The following is a 20,438-nucleotide window of genomic DNA, read 5'->3' as shown; positions in this document are numbered from 1 at the left end:
TCAATTAAAGGACATTCTCTGTCAAACGTTTCAGGCTAGCTGGTGATGGACAGTGCTATAGCCCTGGATTTTCAGCAAAATACTGCACATACCACTTTCAGGACATGGAAACTCAAAAAAAAAAAAAAGAAAAAAAGAATTGAGTTCGGAGGTTGTGCAGGTGTCCGAATGTAAATCCTCAGGGGCCATGGAGAAACAGTTTGATAAAATCCCTCAAACATCTTCAATCGAGGGGAATGCAAATGGACCTCATTGCCACTGACAGACATGTTTCAATAGCCAAGGCCATGCAAGAGCAATTTCCAAACATTCGCCATCAATTTGAGGTATGGCAAATCAATTAAAAATAAATAAATCACAGCCGTAGGTAAAAAAATTCTCTAAATATTTTAGAGTGGTCCCAGTCTTTCAGCAACCATCTTTGGTGGACCTCCAAAACTTGTGATAGGTCTGTGGAAATTCTACTTGAAAAATGGCGCTCATTGATGCACCACTGTTCCAAAGTTCACTCGTGGCATGAAAACCTACATTATCACCAATGTGCACATGTACCTTTACCGGACGAACAGGAACGCAAGAAAAAGGAGTTGGTTCCATTTTCACCTCCACACAAAGCTCTTGAGAAGATTGTGTTTGATAAAACTCTTTCAAGAGACCTGAAGGGACTCACAGAATTCTGTCACACCGGAGATTTGGAGGTGTTCCACAATATGTGCCTAAAGTACAGGCCCAAGAGGTTGCATTTCAGCATAAACGGGATGCATGATCGAAGATTACCAGCGGTACTAGCGCATAACGAGAACAATCGAGAACCGCAGGAAACTTTGGGATGCTTCGTTACACAATGGCCTTTGCAAAAGAAGCGACACAAAAAAAATGAGTGGTCAAGCCGATATACCTGGAAATGGAATTAGATTTTGTGAAAGATCTCACTTTGACTGTGGTGGACATGCATACTCATGGAATCGATCACAATTGTGTTCCTAGGACACATACATTGGCACAAAACATTGCAAACGTACCCTGTCCACCAAAAGTGGACCTCGTTGAACAGTTGACTTCCCGGTATAAATGATTAGCAGTGGTGTGAAGGTTCCACAATGTTTGTATATTGTACATGACCAATGGAAATCTATGCAACTTGAATTTCAAAGCTATTAAAAGTATTACGCGTCCAAATTGTCTTTTCAAATATATGTGTTTTTTCTTTCGCAAGAAGTGCATGTTAGATGATGACAAGAGTTTAACTCTGTTTTCCTCCTTCCCGCTTTCGGCCAGCTCTTGTGGGTCCTTCACTGATCAGTGAATGGGAGGGTCGGATGGATATCAGCATGAAAGCAACTGAGGGATCTGCAGTTGCCTTAGCATGCACGTGTCCAAATAGACACAAATGGACACAATAAATATGCGTCCACTAAGGAATAAGACCCAAGCTAAATAAACTTGGCATGCAAAAACAAATGACTAAGCAAACCACAGCATGAAAGGTGGCTGTTGGTGTGAAATAAGTGCATTCTGACCTATATTTTTATGGGGGCATGTGTTAGGGGTCGTTGCTTTCAGATGCAACATCAGAAGGGCTGATCTTTGATTTGCGGCCTTTGGAGTTTTACGATGTCAAAAACAGTGGGGATAGGTGGTAGTGTTACCAAAATATATGACCACTCTAGATTAGGTATCTGGTAAGTGAATTTGAGGTGGTGCAGGGGTAGGGTCTCATGACCCGATGCGTTCAAAGGCAATAGGGGTCATGGGTTCAGGGGACCGTGGCCTTGCAGGGAGGGGTTGGAGCAGGCCTTGGTCTCACATTCTTGGATGAGCACATTTTGTCAGGGCTCGATACTCTCTATTTGCAAAAATGAATAGCTGCATTTCTGTGAAAACAGGAGACGCGCTGAGCTGACAGAGGTGGTGGGGGTTGGCTGTGCGCGGTGCAGGGAGAGGGATAGTGAACAGTTCGCCAGAGGGCCATAGGGCCTCGAAAAAGAAGGCATTTTGAAGGAAACAAAATAGAGTTCAAAGAATACACATTAGTACACTTATATGAAACATGGGTGATGCAGATAGGTGCAGGAGGGGTGGAGCTGTCTCCCACCTTCGCTTCCATGTAATTTGCCCGGTACAAGAATGGTGCAGGGGAGGTGAATATACCTCAAACATTTGTTAGTGCACTGGAAGTTGGAAGGGCACTTGGATTTATGACTGGTCAGTGTCTCACGTAATCAGCAGGTTATCAGGTAATATAATCGCGGCAAAAATGCTGCTGTTTGGCCCGGTAAAAGTGTGCCCCATTATACCAATTAAGGGGAGCCGGAGTTGCCCCCCGCTCCCCTTAAATGGTATAATGGGTGCGGGGGTGTCCCCCGCATGTTTTACATTGCGGTGCAAAAACGGTGGCATTTTTGCCACGATATTTTGTTATCACGGCAATTTTTGCCGCGATTATATCACATGGAACCATCCGCAGAGCACATTCCTCCACAAAAACAGGGTACATGCAGATGTGACAATGGGGAGGACACTAACTGGAACTGTTGTCATAAAATAACTAAATCACTATCAATACAGAAGAGTTAAAAAATATTCACGATAGCGCAGCATTGGTGGATCCAGCAAACAATTAGTTTGTTTTTCGTACATATTTCAAATGCCACGTTGGTCGGCCTAATCGCTCCCATAGGAGTGAAGGTCATTGCGTTTGATGTTGCTTGTGGGCTGTTCACACCGACGCATCCTGTACAGTATGTTTTTGATTTGTGGCTTTCCTTCACCAAAATGAAACTTAGCATACAAGCTCCTAAGAAGGTTCAATTGTTGTTCGTCCTTGGAAGAAAGGGAGTGTTCGCTATGGATTGAATGACGGGAGGTGTGTAATACCCACAAAAATGATAAGGTTCACCATTTCAAAACTGGACAAAGGAACATGTAATTTCATTTTATGAAAAACGTTGATCTAAGCAGACACTCTGCTTAATGCCAATAGAATGGAAATACCAAATATAATGTTAAGTTTTACTGTAGATGAGTTCATAGACTAACGAGTCAAGGTTTCATTTTCTCACCGGTATTGCCGGCTTAGTTTGTAATGGGTTGTTGGTTGGGGCATATTGTGACGACACGCAAACACAACCTATATGTATTTGTCTTTGTCCCGGGCACATGGGCAGTCCAGCACCGAAATGCATGGAGTCCACGTCTGTGTTCCCGCAGGTTCCAACACCGCCAGGTACGTTGCTAATATTCTGTTATAATGCTGTCTATGTGCTGTTTGAATTCTTCCGTCAGCTTCCGCATCCTATTGCGAGCTAAATATACTCCACAGCACTAACCTCTCAAGCTCATCGTAGACTCAAACTTTCCACAATGTTTTCTCTGTGTTTCCATGGTTTCTGTTCATTATTAGGTTTCACCCGGTGCAGAATTAAAGGGTAAATGGATAAATTAGAATAAAGAAAGGCTACTGAGATATTTCTGTTATGTTTTCTACACAGCTACATCCTTCCTTTCTGCGAATGTCATCGATTCCAGATACCCAGTGACGGGTTCTTCAGCAGGCAGTGGCAGATACACCTAAATGGTTGGCATGGCTAGCTTACAATTACGCTGATGTGGAACGATCGTCCCGGACCGATATGCCCTTTCGCGGTACCAGCAACAAGAAGCAACCCGACAGTTTACGGTGGTCTAGCAAGAAGGTAATGCCGAAGCCTTGTGATTCCAGGTGCGTCCAATGCGCTTCTTCTACCGAAAGAAACACTTTGTGCCTCATGATAAAGATTTGATGTTCGAAAACTAAGAAATAAAAAATGTGGTTGAATATGAAAATTGGTGGAGTGTTCTCAGAACATTTGAAATAAAAGCACATTATAAATTGCAGAGTATTAGTGTTTCCTTTAAAAAAAATAGTGTTTTCTATTCCGATTTTGGGACGCGCTGTGCTGCGAGAGGAAGCGTGTGTTGATATTGCGGGTTCTGCGTCAACTAACGTTAAGACGTAGATGATGACTGGGCGCGTTTGGCTACCCTGCCCACTAACGTCATGAAAATAGGAGGAGAAAATTGCTAGTAATAGTGATGTCCACTTTAGGGACGGGGGAATATGATTTAGTGCCGCAAGGGCAGTTCAACTTAGGGCAATGAGGCAACGGATCAGTTTAGCCAAGATGGCCACGCCCCGCTGCCTGATTTTGCACGTGCAGAAGTGCGGAAAACTAAGGTAAGGTGCATAGGAAATGTTTTTATGATTGTTCCGGTTTGCTTAGAACCACATGCCCGAACGCTGGAAAATAATTCTCACATTCTTGCTCTCGTCATTCATCCACAGGTTTGTCACCTGTACACCAATGTATTCATTTGGACCCCCTGAGGAAGACCCTGCAATCATTATGGGATCGAAAAATGTCAAGCTAGGGTTTAGTCTGCCTTAAAATTATCGAAAAAGTGGACTCTATAATATTATTTCACTTGACCAAAATTTTGACAATCAACAATGTTATTGCATTTTTTCTTTACTAGAAAGATTTATGGTGCGATTGTGTAAATATCGCTGTAAACCTATATATTGTTTGTGACGATAGATCATACAACTTGATAATTATGAACAATTGTGCAGAGAGAGTTATTTTTGACCCATTCACCTACAACTCTGCGAGTCAGACCTGCCGGGCGGGACGGCACCTGCAGAGTTTGCACCGGAGCACCAGCACCATTAGCAATGGTGTTCTTGTGTGCCCGAACGGGTACTAACGAAATTGCTGGCACCTGACTTCCAATAGCCCGGTGGCACAGGGAAGTCAAGCACCAGTAATTTTTTTAATTAGTCTGGCAGCAACCCGACGGTAGCACCGGCAGGTTACCACCGGTCCCGTAATGAGGCCCATGACTGTTTGGCCCATTCATTGACTTTTATGAACAATCAAACTTATGGTGGATTCATATTATGTATGTACTATATACACAGGTTTTCTTTTCACGTCTAGGAGAGGAGCCTATAGTAAAGAGACACCAGCCAACCACCCTTGATTCGGGAACAAGCCTAAAGTATGTCACTGTGTGCAGTGGCACGGAGAGAACTCAGGTTAGAATAGGTTTCTGCATTAAGGATTTATTTAAGGCCTCCTGAAGAGCACCACATTACGAATTTGTTTGTAGAATAGGGCAGAACAGCTCAGGTAATGTTTTCGTTAAAGAATAAAGTAGTGTTCAGAGAACATGCCTCCACGCCAGTCTCCCGATTCTCACCTACCACAAGAGGGGTCAAAAGAGGGATGCAAACACCACGACACAGGGTTGGCCCACGAAATGAAATAAAGGATTCCTCTAGAGAACATTGAAACAATTACGGCTGTCATGGTTCAAAATGTGCACTCACCACTAGGAGGCGATATTTGACGCTTGGCGAATAAGCAATTGTGTGCCATGGGGAAAACTGAGGTGGCAAGTGACTTTCAATGCTTTGCAACTTGAAATGTGTTACCGCTGATGGTTGATCTACAGTGGACAAAAAGTTGAAGGCTGATTTCAATAAAGAAGACACTTCAGTCACCAGTCTGTGCCTGCATTATTACACTGGCGACGAGAAAAATCAGCCTGTGCAACTCGCGCACCTTGACGATCCAAAAGGCCCAGCGGTCCTGCCTGCTCGCCTGGAGTTACACAGATCCCTTTGTCTGGTTGAGGGAACACCAACGTTGCTGAAGCGGAAACTCGATGGTGTGAGGTCCTTCCTGCCAACGCACCCAGAGCCCCTGTGAGAAAGCGGCTCCCTGCCTGCGCAGCTTGCATTGTGCGGATCTCTCCCTTCCGTGGACGTTGAAGAATGAAGTGTCCGCGGCCACCCAGCCCTATACGTGCACACGGCTGCAGTTCCTTGTGTGTGGACAAGTCCGGAGGCCAGTGTGCCTGCTGGCCTGCGCTCCCCAGTCCGGGTCGAGCGCAGTGCCGGTGTCTACAGCAACGCGCATCAGGTGAGGGAGGGGAACTGTCGCAAGTCGGACGTAACAAGAAGGGGTGGAGTCGTAGCCAATAGCGCTTTTCCCCTGCGACCAACTATCCGGCAGCCTAAGGGGAGTGGGGGGCCAATAATGAAGGCGGCTCTTCGTTGCTTTGACTGCGCAAGCGGTTTCGGACGCTTCAGTGAAGGATTAAACCTTGCAGGGCCGGGAGAACTGAATCGTGACATTTAAAGGGGCACAGTATTTATTTATTTGCATTTGTTAAGCGCACTTGCAGCCCATGAGGCATCGAGGCGCTGTTACAGAGGATACACAGATTTAAGATTACATTCGGGTGCAGGAGGCTCTTAGTTACAGGTTAGCAGGAATATATGCAGAAACAGGTTAAGGTCAAACAAAGAGTCTGGTTTTGATAGCCTTGCGGAAGGCTAGGTGTGACTCGATGAGTCTGAGGTGAGGTGGCAGGGCATTCCAGTGTGTGGCTGCTAGGGTGGGGAAACTGGAGCCACCAGCACGCACTTTCCGCGAGGTAGGCCTGACAATGGTGTTGGCATAGAGAGATCTAAGTGGTCTTGTGGCGGAGTGCCTGGTGATTCTGTTCGTCAGGTAGGGGGGGGGCAGTGAAGCAGACGGCCCCTTACTGACTCAAAGTGCCCTGCTGACACCTTTCAAGCATCGTGAATACAAACGGCACTCTGGAAGAAGGCTATAATAGGGAGTGGCCCATTCCAGATCTGAATAAAGCTCTGGTTTTGGGTACCTGTCACAATGCAGCACAGCAATGCGCCCCCTCCTGCATTCCTGCCCATTCCTGGTGAACCAGCCATTGCATGGGAGTTGTGGGTTGATACGTTCAGAGTGTACCTTAGGGCTGCCTGGGGAGCAAAGCTCACCGATAAGGAGGCTGCCCTACTAAATTGCTTGGGCACCGAGGGGCTCCGAATTTTCAGACATCTTCCAGGGCCTAATGTTTATGCTCAGCGCCCCCAGTGTGGCGAGGGGTGCGGGGGGCGGGCAGGGGTGACACTGCTCAGGAGGTACTTGCCTATTAAACTGCCCTTGGCAAGTTGGAGGCGCATTTCAGAAAAAGGGCCAACGTGGTACTAGAACTATACCATTACTTCTCCAGAGCACAAGGATCTGGCGAGGGGATGGACTCACATTTAACAGCTCTTCGTACCCTGATAGCCATGTGCAAGTTCACAGGTTTGATGGATGAATACATCTGCGATCAAGTCATGATGCGGTCAAGCGACTCCAGAGTTAGAGAAAGACTGTGGATAGAGAAGGATCCACCCTTTGAGAAGGTTATCGAGATATCCCGGGCTATGGAAGAGTCCAGGAAGAGCGTTAAGGAAATGACAGACAAGGGAGAGGTGATAAATGCGGTGATGCCCCGGAAGGGCGATGACTCTAGGGGCAAATACAGGGACGTCAAAGGGACGTCTGGGTCGAGGGATGTGTGTAAAAAGTGTGGTTGGCGAGGACACTTGGCAGGGTCGAAAGAGTGTCCCGCCTCCACCGTGGATTGTAGGAGGTGCAAAGGGAAGGGGCACTATGCTTGTATGTGCAGGAGTGCTGCTCCTAATAGAGAAGCTGTGAGGATGGTGGATGCTAACAATGAAAACCGAGGACGTGACTGTGGTAGGCTATGTTGGGTGTTCTGAACCTGCGGGTGGTGTGAGAAGGGTAATTGTTGAGCGTGGGACTTGGAAGGAAAAATACTTGGGCCACTGACAGTTAATGACATGCCCATAGATATGATGGACACCGGATCCACCTATACGATGATCTCTCCCGAACTATATGTTGCCAAATTCCAGAAGAGGGTGTCTGAGTTGTTTCCTTCGGCCTATGGTGCCTATGGTCATGTTCCCATTAAAGTTCTAGGTTTCGAGTGGGTCACCATCGAATTCGAGGGACGCAAGACCCGGGGGAAACTTTATGTGGCACACAAGGGAGATCCTGTTGCTGGATGGGACGAACAGGCTGCCTTAGACATCGAGATACGCCCTGGCAAGGCCATTCCTGTGTCGAGTGAGGATAATGGGAGTACTAAGCTGGCCTTACCACTGGCGGCAGGGGAACTCGAAAGTAAGTTTCCCACTGTTTTTACCTCCAATTTGGGTAAACTAAAGGGGTTCACCCACAAGATAGTTCTGAAGAGAGGTGCCATAACCAGCATTCATAGGGTCAGAAGGGTTCCTGTAGTGGCTCAGGATGCGCTGAAAGGGGAACTGACCAAGCTCATGGAGGCGGGGGTCATTGAGGAGGTGGAGTGTTCAGAATGGTTGGCCCCGGTGGTGTTGGCACGTAAGGCAGATGGTAACATGAGGATGTGCGTGGATCTTAGGGATCTGAATTCTTGCATCTGGGTTGACAGACATCCACTGCCGAATATCAACGAGATGCTCTCTTTGGTGGGTGGGGCCTTGTGTTTCTCCACCTGAGACCTCTCATCCGCTTACCACCAGACAGACCTGCATGTGGAGTCTCGCCCACTCACCTCTTATTACCCTTTTTGGTGCATTCCGTTTTTGTAGGATGCCCTGGCATCCGCTTCCGCGGTGTTTCAGAGAGTTATGCAGAAGCTATTTGCAGGCATCCAAGTAGTGGAATGTTTCCAGGATGACATTTTGGTCTGGGGCAAGTCTCGTGCTGAACATGACAGAAGGGTATTGCAGGTGATGGAGGTGCTTAAAGGGAGTGTCCTTACCGTTAAGATTAGCAAGTGTAAGGTAGGTGTACCCAGTGTAACTTACCTCGGACATACGCTAGATGCCGAAGGTATCCATCCCATGGAGGATTTGGTGAAGGTGTTGAGGGATGCCCCCACTCCTGTGAACAAAGAACAATTGAGATCTTTCATGGGCCTTGCTGAGTATTACAGCAGATTTGTGTCTTCCTATGCAGACAAAACTGTCAGCATGAGAGTCTTACTGAGGACGGGTGTTCACTTTGAGTGGTCCGATGAATGCCAAAATGAATTTGTTCATTTAAAAAGGGAAGTTGATCAGGCTCCTTCATTGAGTTCCTTCTCCCCGTGCAGAAAAACTGTTCTGACGGTTGATGCTAGTGAATATGGAATTGGGGCTGCGTTAGAACAGAAAGAGGGTGGCTGGCGTGTTCCGCCCCACTGCTTTTGCGTCCAGGATCCTCAGAGATGCGGAACAAAGATGCGCTGTGATAGAAAGGGAGGCATTAGCAGCCGTATGGGCCTCAAAACATTTTAGAACCTTCCTTTGGGGTGTCGAATACACTCTTCGCACAGGCCATAAACCCTCGGTTCATGTTTTGACTACGAAAGGGTTGTCACTTGCCTCATCCAGAATTATGAGATGGATGGCTGACATGAGTGAATTCAACTTCAGGATTGAGTATGTTCCCGGTGTAAAGAACGCTGTCACAGATTGATTGTCGCGATTTCCATGTTCTGGAGGTGTTGATGAGGTTCAGGAAGTGGTGGGGGACGAGTGCACTTTGGTTGCAAGTGTTGCTCCTGCTGTTTGTGAACAGGTGTGGAGTGAGGAATGTTCGCGGGACCCTGCGTTGATTGAGATCAGGGCTGCTCTTAGAAGTGGGATCCTGAGTGGAAATCTGTCCAAGCTCTTTGGCCATGTGTGGCAGGAGTTGTCTGAGGGTCCTTGGGGTGTCGCCAGGGGCTTGAGGTTGGTTCCACCGGAGTCGCTTAAAGGGAGGCTTGTAGCTTTAGCTCACGAGGCAACCTGGGAAGATCCATGACCAAGAGAAGGCTGAGGGAGGTGTACTGGTGGCCGAGAATGGATGGTGACGTAGAGGACGTGGTTAAGGATTGTGCGGCCAGCGATAAGAGTAAAATTCCAGCTCCTCAGCCTGTCTATCCGGTTGTGATCCCCAAAGATGTGTGGTTGAAGGTGGCAGTCGATAGAATGGGTCCCATGGACGCCTTGGAGGGTGGTGGTCTCAGGTTCATAGTGGTCATGGTGGACTATACATCCAGAAGGGTGGAAGCTACTGCTTTGTCCACAGTTACGGCTGAGAAGGTTGTGGAGTTCCTTGCCACAGTATTTGACAGAGAGGGTGTGCCTGCTGGTATTGTTCCTGACAACGGGGCACAATTTGTATCCTACTATATGCAGGGGTTTCTAAAGAATTTGGGAATTCGCCACCATAGAGTCTCACTATATAAAACAATCCTTCTCTGGTCACACACCCACCCCTCCAAAATTCTATTGCTGTATTGGCTTGGAATTCCCCCCACCCCCCAATTCTCCAATCAATTTTGCAAATCGCTGGCAGTCGATAGAATGGGTCCCATGGACGCCTTGGAGGGTGGTGGTCTCAGGTTCATAGTGGTCATGGTGGACTATACATCCAGAAGGGTGGAAGCTACTGCTTTGTCCACAGTTACGGCTGAGAAGGTTGTGGAGTTCCTTGCCACAGTATTTGACAGAGAGGGTGTGCCTGCTGGTATTGTTCCTGACAACGGGGCACAATTTGTATCCTACTATATGCAGGGGTTTCTAAAGAATTTGGGAATTCGCCACCATAGAGTCTCACTATATAAAACAATCCTTCTCTGGTCACACACCCACCCCTCCAAAATTCTATTGCTGTATTGGCTTGGAATTCCCCCCACCCCCCAATTCTCCAATCAATTTTGCAAATCGCTCAAAATGTTGCCATTTCAACACCTAACCAAGGACTAATCCCAATGGATGCACAGTCCACAACCCACAGTAATGCGCTACGTTTAAAAAAAAATAAATAAAAAAAAGAGGACAGCCCAAAACGCTGCGTACCTACACCATGTATAAAAATTGTCAAAGTCACAGTTTTGGCTTTTCAGTAATCGTGGGAAATGCAGTAACAGGGCACTAGTACAACCTGTAACCACTAAAGTGGTGGGTGGAAGGTTTTGAATGAATATGAACCACTGGCATTGCTCTGGGCAACCTTCCACACCACTGTGTTTTTAGCTAGTCTGCGCCCTTGCAAAAGCGGTCCAACCATATCCAAATCAGGCAGGTACTGCCACCAACCAATGGTTGTAGCCCAGCCCGAGCTGCTAGGCCAGGTCCCCTCTGCTTAGCTTAAAAACACAAGCAACCCCAGACGTGTTTTCGGGCTTGGGCCTCCTCTGTGAGGTGCAGCTTGGTTCCCTATGGCACAGCGAGCAAGGGACCCACATCTGGGCATACACTCTCTCACATAGTGAGAAACTATAACCACAAAGTGATGGGTGGAAGTTTTTGAATATATCTGAACCACTAGCATTGCTCTGGGCAACCTTCCACGCAACTGTGTTTTAGCCCGTCTGCGCCATTGCAAAAGGGGTCCAACCATATCAGTCTAGTACTGCCACATGGCCATAGTAGGACAATAGCTGAGAGTACCAGGGCATGTGAGGCCACATGACTAATACACGGTTAACAGGACTTCAGGGCAGGCAACAGATGCGAGGACATACGCATTGTGTATAAAACTTGGGTAAGACATTGCTACACCAGTAGCTCATTTAGAGCCACAAATAGCTGTGCCCTCTTTCTCCCACCCATCACCCTTCCCTTTTTCTCCAAAGACTACGGGCTTTGAGACAACTACGATTGGTACAGTATAAACACTCTTCCTCTTCCATTCGCACAAGTTTAGCACACACAAAGTAACCACCGCACACACGTATGTGATGCGCAGAGTTACTTAGCTACCCAACTTCCGCAAGAGCGCACACTGCACCAAAAACATACGCAGCGCCTCTGAACACAACTCCAGCATGACAGATGCTGCTTCAATCATCACCAGGTTTCAACCATCACAGCAAGCTTGAATGCACCTTCACGCTGAATAGATACATGCGCACTCCGTTTACAGGGGAGGAAGGATAGTTCAGGGGCAACGTGTTTGTCTTGGAAGCAAGATAACGCAGTGCACAATATGTTCGAATGCCGTGCTTAGAAACCATAAGCACATTATAAAATTGTATTTTAAACACCTGTCCACTCCTCCATGAACGAAAAAAACGACAACTCCACGGCACGAACTATCAAAGTTCGAACTACATCCCCGAGATATAATGTCCTTAACCATTGGCACGACTTTGCTATCCTGGCAGATAAAGGATAGATTAACTCTACCATGTGAATAGAGAACAAACAACCACTGTGCTCGCCATCGTTGCACCAAAAAGAACGTCTCAATCAGCCCCCGATAAACCACAGCTCCCAAGGATAGTTTATCAGGGTATCACAAGCATGTATCAAAGAAATGGATATACATCACCACAATATTGCCCACTCATCGGTGATAACGAAGTTTAAATTGAACGGATTGAGTGGCCTTCAATAATTATTGATGTGCAAACCTTTTACAGCAAAAGCGTTTCGCATATACTATTGAATAAGTGCTCTCTACACTACGAGATGTTTCCCCAAACTGTTGAGTGGAAACAAAAAATCAATTTGCAACGGGGTATGCTGGCATTCTCCCGGTGATGCTCCCAACTTAAGTCTACCAAAAAAGTACAAGCCCACTGCCCAAATATAATTACCCCGAACACTTTACGCACACCGACAAAGAATCCCCCGCAAAAGGCAAACCTTACACCACAAACATGAGGCATCTTTCTATACTCTCAACCAAACTTTTGATAGGAATAAACTACCACTCCAGTCAACCCAATTTGACAACTTGAGTATCCAACCGCCGCCCCTTTTGCCAGGAGCAAAGAGTAGAATCATCAGAACGTCAATGACAGGACCTTCCATGCCCACTTTCCCAAAGAAGGACACCTCGGCTTCCCATGGCAAGATTCTTCAGTACCCTGTACCCTAATCCGCCTTAACATCCTTCGTACTGCCCCATCAAATAAATACTTACAGTTTCACCACATTCTCCACCACTGCCGCCATCTTGTTGACTTTCCTCCCTTGCAGCCACTACGCAGGCGCGCGGCAAGGGAGGGGAGGGTATTGCGAAGGGTAGCAGTTCCCATCTGAGAAGAGGACCCTAGCAATGCTTCTCCGCCTACTCCCCGTCGCCTAGGTTGCACGTTAAATCCAGGACACGTAAGTCCTACGCTAACACGGGAGTCTACGCCGTTGGCAAGAGCGGGAAGGAAACAACCGAAGTGAGCATCGTGACAGACAGTAATTTCTCCGAGATTGACCAGGAGCATAGTTTAGTCAATAATCCGAATGGAGAATGGTAAGAGTTTCCCAACAAGCTATGTGGTGTACCCAACTGAAAAGGTTAGTTTGGGGGAGTTGATAATCAGTACTTTATGATGTGCTATTTATAGAAACAATAGATATATAATCACTAACCAGTGTGTTAGGTTTTGTTTATTCATTTACCTGTTTTCTTTATATTTACATAGCAGTTCCAGGAGCATTGGAATCCTATTCTGGTGTTGCTTCTATTCCACGCATTGTGATGTTGCAATGTTCTGTTCTGCTATGGAATGTTTTTATTTTTTCTGTTCTTTGTGTAGTCAGTTGGAGCCTGCCTCGAAAGGGGGTGCCTGCTGTCACTGAGTCTCTTACTCAATAAACTGTTTTAAAGGTACTTTAATCTCTGGCATCAAATTCTTAACACAGTGCTTTAAAAGGAAAAAAGAAGTCCAGGTGCTCATCAGTCAATGATTTAAGTGGGCCAGGCTGAGACCCTGTAACATACATGCCAACATTCGAGGCACATGGGAGGGAGATTTCATCCGAGAAATAGGGAGATATAAAGTTTTCCATAGGAATGAATTGGGGCTAGATTTATATTAGGCGGGAGAACGTGACAAGTTGCAATATTTTTCACTTAATAATCGGTAGTCTCACGCCTAAATCAGGAGGGTTGGCATGTATGCCTGTTGGCATGTATGACTGTAAGGTAAAAAAAAAAAAACAATTTGTCGGGGCAGTTTCTAGCCAACTTGGTGCCCTGGACGAAACATCAGAATGCGCTCCACTCTTCGACTGGCACGTCACTCCCAAACTACACCTCTGTGTTGTGCAACAAAACCCCTCCTTAATATGAAGAAATAATTGCTGTATAAATGAAGCTGGTTTCATTACATCGTAATTCTGTCAAGATCATGATCCAACATTGGTTCCCTGGTATCCGGAAACACCAGGGGTCTCCGTCAGGGAGAGACTTTTCTCCAGAGAGCATACATGCCAACCCTCCCAATTTAGGCGGGAGACTCCTGATTTTTCGCTGAAAAATGTTGCTATTTTTCACGTTCTCCCGCCTAAAATAATCCCAGCCCCAATTCATTCCAAAGGGAAACTTTATGTCTCCGGATTTCGTGGAAAAAATCTCCCTCCCAGGTGCCTCTGGATGTTGGCATTTATGAGAGAGTGTGGCCTGCAGGGTGCCAAATAACTACTGTCAGGCCAGGGGCTCAGGTGAAAAGGCTGGGCAGCAACAGAGGTAGAGGGAGAGAAGATACACAGCAAACGATCAGAACTCCGCTGGAATGCACAATAACCTCCCTCCCCCGTGTGCACTTCCCAACTCCTACCTGTAGTTGTTAAAGTGCAAGCTCAGAACCTACTTGCACTGCACCAGCCGAGTGGACTGCTGTATGAAGACCTCGGGTGGCCACTGAAGGCAGGAATTGTAAATCCACCAAGAGAGACTTGAAAGGCAGAAGCGTGGAGCAGGGAGGCAGTCTGACCCGGGTGGAACGAGGATGCAACTATTTCACCTCTTTCCGAGGCAGTGGTTTGTTCAAAACAGTTTCCCAAAAATCCATAGGCAATGTCCACAATCTGTTAAACAATGTCCACAATCCATGAGCAGAGTCCAAGAAGCCGTGGGAGTGTTCAAAGTGTCCCATTCCTGAGGGTGCTGGGCGGAGTGTAGAGAGTTCCAGGAAGGAGGTCAGCCGTGTTACTGCAGAGAAAGAGAAGTTCGTTGGAGAAAAGCCTCAAGACAGAAGGCAAGCAAGAGAGGATGAGTTGATAGCTTTGAGTGGCAGCCTGTGAGATGTTTTGCAGAGGCAGGCAGTGGAAAGCTTGTTGCTGAGCGGAGAGAAGCAACGAAAAGTCAGCGAGCAAATAGCTGCTTAGTAAGTAGACAGCAGCACTGACCGGGTAAGCAGCGGCGGGTCCTTACGCCAGACATGGAGATTCAATGAGCAGGCCGTAGTCTGAGGTACGGGTGGCGAGGGTCAGAGATGCAGGTGATCAGTCCTGGGGAAGGGAAACCATAAGCTGGGGAAAACAGACCAGGGACGCGATGAAGAGAGTTCTGGGTACGAAAGCCAAGGGTTCAGTAATACCAGGAAATCTTCAGGAGCAAAACAAGGAAACACACAGAGATACGTGGAACGGAGCAACCTTGCCGGGCGAACGCAACGGTTAAGAAGCGTCACCCGGCATCCGCAACAAAGCTATATTCTGCCACTTTTGGGTCCCGTTGGCTACGTGGCAGGCCTGGCGAGCACCGGGCATGGGTTGACCTAGGAAACATGGTCCTCTGATGACAGTGTGTTCTTTGGTACAGACGCCAGGTCAGTAACCAATGGCCCTTCATGGAAGGATGTAATAGCGAACCAGGTCGTATGGTTGATGGGTTCCTGACAAATGCAACTACTTTACAGAAGAACTCTAATGTGTAAACACAGCTGTTGCTGTCCAAGTAAATGGTTTTTCTATCACCTACTCTTAGGGAAGGACTTGCCTAAAAGCAGTTTCAAACTGTCTGCACTGGCAGACTGCTGTGTGATCAGCCTATCGGTCTGAGGGCTCACTGACGACTGGCCCTGTGTTGCAGGTGTTCTGTTTGTACCACCTCACTTGTATTTTGCAAGGGACAATACTAGATTGCCATATGAATTATTTTCTGATAGAAGGTTAGCATTCCAAGATGGTCAGTCTGCTACACTCTTATTGTACTCTTTCAAAGTACCTCCTATGTGTTACTCACCAGAATGGGGAGTACGTAAAACAGGCCGGACCTCTAGTGCTGGTGAGTTGCTTGAAGGAGCAAGGGTTGGAGCCTCCACCCAAGCCTCCTCTCTGTGAGGGAAAGAACTCTTTAAACCGATATGACCACCTGCTGAACTGTATAGACAAGGGGACCGATCGATCAAAAGAGCGGGGAGAACACACTGCCTCGAACCCAGGCTGTAAAGGAAAGGATAACAAGTTAAACTATATGTCAATTCTAAATCTGGTTTCCCCAATACTACAGCCCTTAAGTAGTACCTGGTTTAACTCCCCTTAAGCCAAAAGAACTGGAACAACCTATAAAGCAAAGAGGCTTTAGTATATAGCTAAATGTGTAACTCTCCAATATTGAAAACCAAGAAAACTATACTTTACCACTGGTGGAAGTAAGATTAGTGTAAAGAATCCTGGGTAACAACGAAAGTATAAAATAAAAAAAAGGAAGGTTAGTAAGGCAGCTATCCCCGAGCGGAACGAGGGTCGCACTGGTTTCGGGATGGTGCACCACAGCAAAGCGTTCCAAAATGCACTTTAGAAATGAAGCCAAAATCCACAGACGTGATGACAGTCTGATGAAAGAGTGATTCCAATTATAGAGTTGTTCTTACCAGAGTAATAAAAAAACAGCAGAATCAATTATCCAAGAGTCCAGGAAGCAGGCAAGGGTTCTGGTACACGGGCGGTCAATTAACACAGCAAAATCACTATCCAAGAGTCCAGGAAGCAGGCAAGAGGTCTGGTACACGGGCGGTCAGCAAACAAATCAAAATAAGGTTTAAGAAGAAGGAGTCCGTGTGCAGGCAGGGTCGGTACACGGGAAAACAGGAACTTCCAAAATCAAGGTACAGAGAGAGCACTTCGGAAAGTATGCCGGTTGTAACTTTAAACAGAAGCAGCGTTCTGCACGCCGCTGTGGAATAAGTAACAACAAGGAGGCGTACCGTTTGAAAATGAGGCTCCCGTATCAACACCGGGAACTACAACCCTTGACAGGTTTTCTGGGTAATGTAGTTCGTGTAGCAATTTTCCACGGCAGCTGCCAGCGCGATAAGAAGGGCGCATGCCGGCGCCGTAACCCTTTATGAAGGGCGATCACTTTCCTGTCCCTTATTCTGGCGTTACCTGGAACTCCCCAATTGTCCTTGTGTACACGGGAGGAACGAGGAAGAACCCGGGGAATGTGGTGCGGCTGAGGGCGAAGTGTAACAGTATCCACCCCCAAAGGCGGCGCAGACCCCCTCCGAGCATGGAAACGGAGTAAGAGAGCCAGAGAATGTATATTGCAGAAAGGCTCCCAGGACCTGTCTTCGGGACCGTACCCCTTCCAATCAACCAAATAAAAGGGGCGCCCCCTACGGAGACGAAAATCCAGGATGTCCGCCACTTCATATTCATCATCCCCGTCCACCTGAACAGGAGGAGGGCGATCGGGCAACCGAACAGAGGGTGGACAAGGTTTCAGGAGACAGACGTGAAATACAGGATGTTGATTCCAAGAGGTAGGTAAAGAAAGGCGTACAGCCACCGGATTTATAATCTCAGTAATGGGAAAAGGACCCACGAATCTAGGCAACAACAAGCGTTTGCCAGGAATTCGCAAATTACGGGTGGACAACCAGACTTTCATGCCCACCTTATAATTAGGCGCCGGTTTTCTGTGACGATCAGCATTTTTCTTTGCCCTTGCTTGAGCTTGAAGTAGATGTGAGCGAACCGTTCTACGGGTCGTCACCAGTTCCCTGACACAATCCCGAGCCGCCGGGTTGTCAATGGGAAGTGTAGGATCAAAAGGCAAAGACCGTGGATGGCAACCATATAGGGCAAAAAATGGCGAGACCCCTGAGGCAGTATGCATAGAATTATTGTAAGCGAATTCAGCAGAAGGAAGCATCGTCAACCAGGATGCTTGAAAACGAAGGCAGAGACACCGGAGAAATTGTTCAAGGGTGGCATTTACTCTTTCAGTTTGCCCGTCCGTCTGAGGATGATAAGCAGAACTGAACCGGTCGTCAATACCCAATGAAGCAGTCAAAGTCCTCCAGAAACGTGATGTAAATTGAGAGCCACGATCCGAAATCAGGATAGCAGGCAATCCAAAGAACTGGAAAACATTCTGGAGAAAAAGGGAAGCCAAGACAGGAGCAGAAGGCAGGCCTGAACAGGGAATGAACAGTGCCATCTTGGTGAAATAATCAATGACTACCCATATGGTATCAAGGCCTTTCACAGGAGGTAAATCCACAATAAAGTCCATAGAAACCATGTACCATGGTTTGTGGGGCACAGGGAGAGGGCGTAACAGACCCACAGGTTTAGAACGGGAGACTTTGCATTGAGAACATACTGAACAGGATGCCAGATAGTCAATCACATCCCTTGACATAGTAGGCCACCAGGACCAACGGCGTAATGCCTCCAGCGTCTTTTGCTGACCCGGATGAGCCGCACTTAGGGAGTCATGAGACCAAGCCAGAGCACGTAAGCGTGCCTGACCTGGAGGCACAAACAAGCGTCCTTGAATGTAGGGTAGGCCTTGAACCACATCAAGATTGAGAGTTTCACACTCTTCCTTATGTGCGGAGACCCAATCCGAAATCAAGTTCCGCAGGCTAGGTTGAGGGGTGCAGGCACAAACAACGTTACAAGGTAACAAGAGAGGTTTGCCAGAGACATTGTTGTCAGAATGGAAGGCAATGCGTGACAAAGCGTCTGCACAAGAATTCAATCGGGCCGGTCGATACGTGATAGTGAAATAAAACTGAGAAAAGAAAAGATGCCAACGAGCCTGTCGGGCAGTAAGACATTTCATTGATTTAAATGCCAAAAGGCTCCGATGATCCGAAAAGACTGTGACCTGATGTCGAGCCCCCAAAAGATGATGCCGCCATTCGGAAAAAGCGTCTTTTATGGCTAGGAGTTCTCGTTCTGTGATTGGATAGTTGCGCTCATAAGGCGTCAATTTCCTTGAAAAGAATGCAATCGGATGGATTTCCCCCGAGTCTGGACATCTCTGGGATAGAACTGCCCCAATAGCCGAGCCAGAAGCATCGGCCTCCACCAAAAATGGGAGTAAGGGATTAGGATGGTGTAACACTGGAGCAGAAGTGAATGCTGCCTTAAGGGCATCAAAGGCTCGTTGTGCCTCCTGGTTCCATTGATATGATTTCTTAGAACTGGTCAAAGCCGTCAGCGGCGCAGATATAGAAGAAAAAGAACGGATGAAGCGCCTATAGAAGTTCGAGAACCCCAAAAAGGATTGCAAGGCTTTAATCGATGTAGGAACGGGCCAATCCAAAACAGCCTTAACCTTGGAGCGACTCATTCGTATAACCCGACTAGTTAGATCATAAACAAGAAACTCCACCTCAGTGGAGTTGAAGACACACTTTTCAGCTTTGACAAATAGGTGGTTTTCCCTCAACCTTTGCAAGACAATTTGCACGTGTCTCGTGTGTTCCTCTCTGGAGGGTGAATATATGAGGATATCGTCCAAATATACTACCACAAATTGATCCAAACAGTCATGGAATATATCATTCATGAACGCCTGGAAAGTGGCCGGGGCGTTACAGAGACCAAATGGCATGACCAAATATTCATACAATCCATAGCGTGTTTTGAAGGCGGTTTTCCACTCATCCCCTTTCCGGATTCAAACGAGGTTATATGCACCCCTAAGATCCAGCTTAGTAAAGACTACAGAAGAACCGAGTTGGTCTAAGAGCACTGAAATAAGCGGGAGGGGATATTGGTTTTTTACCGTCACCGCGTTTAATGCCCTATAATCGATACAGGGACGGAGGTCGCCCTCCTTCTTAGGGACGAAAAAGAGCAGAGAGGCCGCAGGGGACCTGGAAGGCCTAATGAACCCAATGGCCAATGCCTTGTCAATGTACTCCTTCAATACCTTATCTTCTGGAACCGTAAGAGAATAGACCCTACCCGCCGGGACCTTAGCACCTGGCAGTAAGTCGATGGGGCAGTCGTAAGGCCTATGAGGTGGCAATAGGTCTACCCCTCCTTTGTCAAACACATCACAAAAAGACTTGTATTCAGGAGGGATTTCGGTTTCGGGAGACTTAGTGATGGCTCCAATTATAGACATAGATGCTACCAAGGCTCGACAAGAAGACTCAGGGGACACACTAGTGTCTAGGAAACACTTTTCGTTACACTCAGTGGAAGGAAACTGAACGGTTTTCCTTGTCCAATCGATGGCTGGATTATGATGTTGCAACCAAGGGATGCCCAAGATGACCTGGAATTGAGGGGCTTTAATTAGATCGAAGGAAATTGACTCAGCATGTCCTTCCTCTGTTTGCATATGAATTAAGGAGGTATTTTGTGTAACTAGGCCAGAGATCAAGGATGTACCGTCCACAGCGTGAACAGCCTCGGGTTGGGCTTTAGAGACAATTGAAACATTCTTACTTGTGGCGTAATCGTAATCCATGTAATTCCCGGTGGCCCCAGAATCAATGATCGCCAAAGAAGAAAAAGTACTACCCTCAGTGGTGAACACCACAGGAAGGCTAACAGGAGCAGAAACAGCACCATGAGA

General features: G+C 47.1%; 1 protein-coding gene across 8 annotated transcripts in view; it reads right to left on the bottom strand.

The window, feature by feature from the left end:
• Positions 1–12,937, bottom strand: part of DPF2 (double PHD fingers 2) — a 763,557-nt gene extending 750,620 nt beyond the window's left edge. For all 8 annotated transcript variants that reach the window (XM_069644977.1, XM_069644981.1, XM_069644978.1 and 5 more), the window contains exon 1: positions 12,810–12,937. In XM_069644977.1, coding sequence (XP_069501078.1) covers positions 12,810–12,841 — 32 coding nt within the window. In that variant the 5' untranslated portion in view covers positions 12,842–12,937. The remainder of the gene's footprint in view (positions 1–12,809) is intronic.
• Positions 12,938–20,438: the final 7,501 nt, after the last annotated feature.

This window comes from Ambystoma mexicanum, chromosome 2p (genome assembly GCF_040938575.1).
Source record: "Ambystoma mexicanum isolate Mex_15411 chromosome 2p, UKY_AmexF1_1, whole genome shotgun sequence".
Taxonomy (NCBI): Eukaryota; Metazoa; Chordata; class Amphibia; order Caudata; family Ambystomatidae; genus Ambystoma; species Ambystoma mexicanum.
The sequence above is the reverse complement of the archived record's forward strand: the minus strand, read 5'-3'. Positions and strand labels throughout refer to the sequence as shown.